We start from the raw sequence: 5,359 nt of genomic DNA, 5'->3' as shown, positions 1-5,359 counted from the left end.
AAAAAGTCAGACTTGCATTGTTACTCCAACCTAAATGGTCAAAAAAGAAAAAGAAATCTATTAACTAGTTTCTCGTTTGAAACGTTTACCTGAAGCTCTCTGAGCTCTCCACATCACAGACTGCTCAGCCTGCTTCTATTGGCTGTCCATGTGCACGTCAGCAGTCACTGCTGCATCCTGAGCCCCAGCTGTTGCTGTGTCACATCTTTTTACACCAGGGGCCGAGGCTGTGTTTGACCTAGTTGCTGAAAAGCCCATAAGGCAAAGTCAAAAGCAAACTACAGATTACACACAGAGAGAACGAAGTGTTTTGTAGCATGAATTGATATTTATTGGTTTGGAGAGGAGTCTGTTTCTTTCTTTCTTTCTTTCACGTGGTTTTATTAAGTTGTATCACCAACAATGGTGACTTTGTGATTTCAACCACGGACATAATGTGTCAGTCAACTTCAGTATTAAAAGTACCGAGAAGCATCACATCAAGTCCACCTTAACCTTTACAATCCCAATGTGGACTAAGTGGCACAAACCAGATACTGAATATTTGAAAGCCACGCTGTCTTAAAATCCTTTTCCTGTATCCCATGTCACATTTAGATGAGCTCTTTGTTGGACCTACTTTTCTTGTACAACAGCATCATGAATTCATCTGAATCAGTTTCCATTTAGTAAGAGAACGTTTGTATTTTCCAGATTCCAATAAATAGCACACAGTGAAGGCAGCCATGCTCACTGTCCACTTGAGTCTTTGACTACATCCTCATTCTGTGGTAGACTGAGCAGTTCCTGGATCCTCTGCATGTCCTTATTGGTTTCCTCCACCTGAGAGCTCACATTCAAGTTGGAAATCAGCTCATCCGTCAACTGCAAACGGGCTGTCCTTTTATTGGAGGAAAAAAACAAGCTCTGATTAACCAAGAAGCATCAGGATAAATGACACTTTGTATTTATTTCTGATAGATCTTACCATTCTGCAAGCTTGTGCTCATACAGTTCCCTGCGCTCTCTCCTGCGCCTCTCTCGGATCGTCTCTCCAGCCAGGGACTGCAAGCCAATGACCAGAGCACCAACCGGAATCCTGTGTAGAAGTCAGTGTATATAACTGTAACTGTGATGCACACCTTTACACTTTTACACAGATCAGTCCATCAGCTAGTCTATGTTGTATAACATAAAACATATCAGATTCCTGTTCAATGGAAGCATCGACACTGTAATAACTTCCTTAAACAGTTTCTACAGCTGCTGCGGCCCAGCTTCTCCGAACCCTCCGCACTTTCCACTCACACCTCTACGACATGAAAAAGGAAACCATAATTGTTAAAGATCTGGAGCGTGATGTGCTTTGCAATTAGCTGCCTGCTTTCATGCCGCCCCTTCTGCCCCAGCTACACCTGGCGTAGCCGTGGCTGGAGCCATTTGCGCACATCAAATGCTCCAGGTGGCTGGCCACTGAAGCAGACAGTGAGAGGAAGAGGAGGAGGGAGCAGTGCTAGTGGAGGGCCAACTGGAAGTATGGCTAAGCCATTATGGAGTTGACCACAGGGATGATCCAAACTAGACCCTCTTCTGTTACACCATCAAAGGCAACACACTCAATTTGCAATTATACAATCTGCATTTAGCTCTGTGCACTCAGCTGAAAGGACGAGCGAGGCTAAAGTGGGCCAGAGTGTGAAGATGAGACAGAGGATGAAGCACCTCCAAGTCTACATCAGACCAGGTAGAAGGACACGAGAGCTGGAATAACAGAGATGGTATAAAAGGAGAAGGGCAGCTGCTGCCTTGGCCCGTCTCCTTGGTTCAGTACCCAAAACACTGTCCTCTGTGGTACACGAGTCCCTCTGGCACCACGAGCAGACTTGGAAGGGAGTGGGGAAGAGGAGAGGGGGAGGTTCAGCTGGTGACAGAGGGTTGCTGGGAGGGCGCAGCTGGCTGCCAGAGTGCTCACTGACTTCGAGCACACAGGCATGAATGTAAACACACACACACACACGCGAGAAGGCATGCATGCATGTCAAAAAATAAATACACAGCATCTGAGAATAGAAGTCAGCCCAGTACTGAGGACTGAGCATGTTCTATTAGATCAGCTGGAAAGAAAGTTTAAGATGGACTGTTGGGACTGGAAGTCAAAGAATTCTTGTAGAAGCAGAAGCCAGCCTTACCCCAGCACTGCTCCGATGACCGAGCCCGCTACCAGCCCTCTCAGGCCCAGGTTCAGTCTGAAAAGGCCTACAGTCACAGCTGCTCACATACAGAGTTTCATCATTTCAATGTGCAGGAATTTGTACTGGACATGTTGAAAGAACATGTTTCAAAGAACACTTTTATTGTCAAGCAATAATTAAACATAGATTTTGGGTGTAATTGAACAGACGTTTCACATTTAATATCATCACATATGGTCCTATTTTACTGGGCATTTATTATAGAAATAACAATTACAGTTGGAACTACAACCTGCAGGCGCCCTGATCAGATCATGTGACTCACCTCCAGCTGCAACATACTGGCTGACTGCATCTTTGTCTTGGTACACGGAGAGTCCCGTGCTCACAGAACTACACAGGGAGCGAGAGAACACACACGATGTTGAGACAGTGAGGCCAAAACAAACTGACCGAGGTATGCTAGCAATGTTAAAGCACTCACATCCAATAAACATACGCACATTGTTATGTGACATTCAGCATTCTGTGTATTCTCCTGTTAATAATACTCCAGATCCACAGCTGATTCGACCCCTTGCAAAAGTAACACTACACACACTTTCCTCACATGCTCCACCTGTTTTTTGTTTTTGTTTACCTGAACAAGGTAACTATCACAGCCACTCTCCAGCTCCATCTCCATCCATATCTTATAAATCCCCGGATAGCTGCATTGTGTGCTGAACGCTGACAGACAGAACAGGCACAGACAGACTTTTACTTGCAGCATTATTCTCATGCTCCACTTCAGACCACTAAATAATAATTCAATTAAATAAGAAACTATGACATCACAATATTAAAGCTGAACACAAACATCATTCATGGAACATTTGCACCCAAAACCACAGCAGATATGGTTTTAAAGGCACGGATTTCACTTACCACTGCGTCCACACGATTAGTGTATAATTCTGCTGGCTGACTTGGATATATCTCTCCCTGGCGTAGCGAGCTGCTGGCAAGCCCCCATAGACAAAGCCTGCAAGTGCACCGAGAGCACCACTGTTTACAACATTGGTGATCTCCTCTGGGTATTTCTGAGTCGCACTAAACAGGGACGAGAATGTTCCTTGTAAGTTTAAAGCCAGTAATGAGTGAACTTGTTACATTAGAAGCCATTAGATCAAAAAGCCATTAAAACTAAAGGATGCTGCAAGTTTAGTTAAATAATCTTAACTCATCAACTACATGATTCACGATGAATTTGACACCACAGTGTCTACATATACACAAAGACCTTTTCAAAGACACCAACAAGTGAAAAAATGTAACCATAAAACGAACTCTCTGTCAAAGAGATCTTTGATGCGCTCCCATCCCGTGCTTGGGAATTCTGGCTTGCCGATGTTTTTCGGGAGGCTGCTGGACGAGGGGATAGGCACAGGAGCAGTACTGGTGAAGGAAGAGGATGATGATGAGGAGGAGGAGGAAGAGGAAGAGGGCTTCTGTGCAGGCTGGGCAGCAGCCACATCAGCTGCGTGAACCCTGGGGAGCAGAAAGCAGAAGAAAGGAGGCCTGGCGCGCTGGATGAAGCCCTGCAGTTGGCCGGTGCTCAGGGTGCCCTGAGGGGCTGAATCTGCCAGTCGTCTCTGCAGGGCAAAGCTTGTCCTGCGCCGCTGTGGATGCATCACGCTTCAGCTGCTGATGTGCTGCAACAGGGAGAAACACATGGTCACGGGCTGAGACGCCACACTCGCCGCCTCAGCTCAAGCTCCATCCTCAAAACCAAGAGCCTCGAGGCGAATGAAGGCCTGGCAGTGCTGCACAGGCTGTTCGACTAAGCAGCTGTTGAATGCTACAGTCCTATCAACAGAAACTGGGAAAATAGGCTTTTTTCCCCCAACTGTAAAATGCACTATTGATCTCTCAGAGCACAAAACCTCAGATCTGCTAATCAGGATGTGTCAGGTGCTCCGGGGTCAAAGGTAAAAATAAAAGGTCACAGTAACCTTATTCTGCCTGAGATTTTTTAACCAGTGCACAAACAGTAAATATATAAGGAAATGTTCACATTTATGAACCATCCACAGTAGAACAATAAGATTAGGAGTCTGAGTCTGTTTTCACAAAGGTGCGAAACAATCAAGCTGTATTTGAGAGGAACAATATTATTTTACAATTTTGTTAATCTAAACAATTTGAATGAACCTAACCCTGTATTTTCACTCCTGCGTAAGACTATGGAGTGGCCACTCAATCACAAGAACACTGATGGCAGCAACTCAATGCATTCGGGCATATAGACAGGATCCTGACCTGCTGAAGTTCGAACTCAGCATCATAATGGAGAGGAAAGGTAGTGTGAGTGTTTTAGAAACTGCTGATCTACTGGGATTAGAAAGGGAGATTCCTCTGTTGTGTCTTTATGGACCAAATCTGTTTCCAGCACCTTCGTGTCAATGTCACGAAGAATTGAGGCAGTTTTAAAGGCAAAGAGGGTCCAACACAGTTCTAGCTGTTGTATCCCCTCAGTAGGCAGAAAAATGCAGAAGAAAAATAGGCTTTGGTTTAACTGAGTTGATTGTGTTGTTTTAACCCAGCAAGGCAGAAAATTGTTAATAGCATTAGGCTGTGTTCACCTGAAATGGGTGTTTGTTTATGCGGAACCTTATACAGAGGACTATTTGGATTATTTCTGGCGAGATTTTATTAATAACAATTAATATAGAAATATAAATTATTTTTTTAAAAGCCAGTGTGCTGGTGGATAAGTAATGCCACATAAAGCTGTCTCTTCATACAGTGCTCCTGTCAGGTCAAACTTTGCCTGTGCTATTGCTCAGGCTAACACAGCAGCAGCACTTTATTTATGACAAACACAGCACAGTTTTACGTAACAGCTCCCAAAACGTGAAACCGGTTTTCATTGCGGTCGGTTTTATGCTCCTCGTCTGTTCAAACACTGGTGGGCAACAACCCCTCGTATGGTTAGCATGCTGTTAGCCTCTGACACATCACAGCAGGTGCAAAACAACTTACTTGAAATCCTCTGAAATGAACCGCTTGTTTTACAAAGATGTGCCGTTCCGATTAATGTACGAAAATACAGATATTTGTTTTTCATAATGCCCTTCAGAAGAGCGCTTTACTACAGTTCACTCCCACATAGTCCACCGGCTTCCAAACCTTTCACCCCGGCCAAG

General features: G+C 44.6%; 1 protein-coding gene across 1 annotated transcript; it reads right to left on the bottom strand.

The window, feature by feature from the left end:
• Positions 1-520: 520 nt before the first annotated feature.
• LOC109197120 (complex I assembly factor TIMMDC1, mitochondrial-like) lies at positions 521-5,359 on the bottom strand. Its single transcript, XM_019352288.2, is given in 9 exon segments — positions 521-880; positions 968-1,078; positions 2,169-2,247; positions 2,497-2,564; positions 2,812-2,900; positions 3,099-3,130; positions 3,133-3,263; positions 3,501-3,865; positions 5,196-5,359. Coding segments are annotated over 8 exon segments (1,005 nt in total). The 5' UTR covers positions 3,845-3,865; positions 5,196-5,359; the 3' UTR covers positions 521-729.

The sequence above is a fragment of the Oreochromis niloticus genome, unplaced genomic scaffold (assembly GCF_001858045.2).
Source record: "Oreochromis niloticus isolate F11D_XX unplaced genomic scaffold, O_niloticus_UMD_NMBU tig00000242_pilon, whole genome shotgun sequence".
Taxonomy (NCBI): domain Eukaryota; kingdom Metazoa; phylum Chordata; class Actinopteri; order Cichliformes; family Cichlidae; genus Oreochromis; species Oreochromis niloticus.
This window is presented reverse-complemented; position numbering and strand designations above follow the sequence as displayed.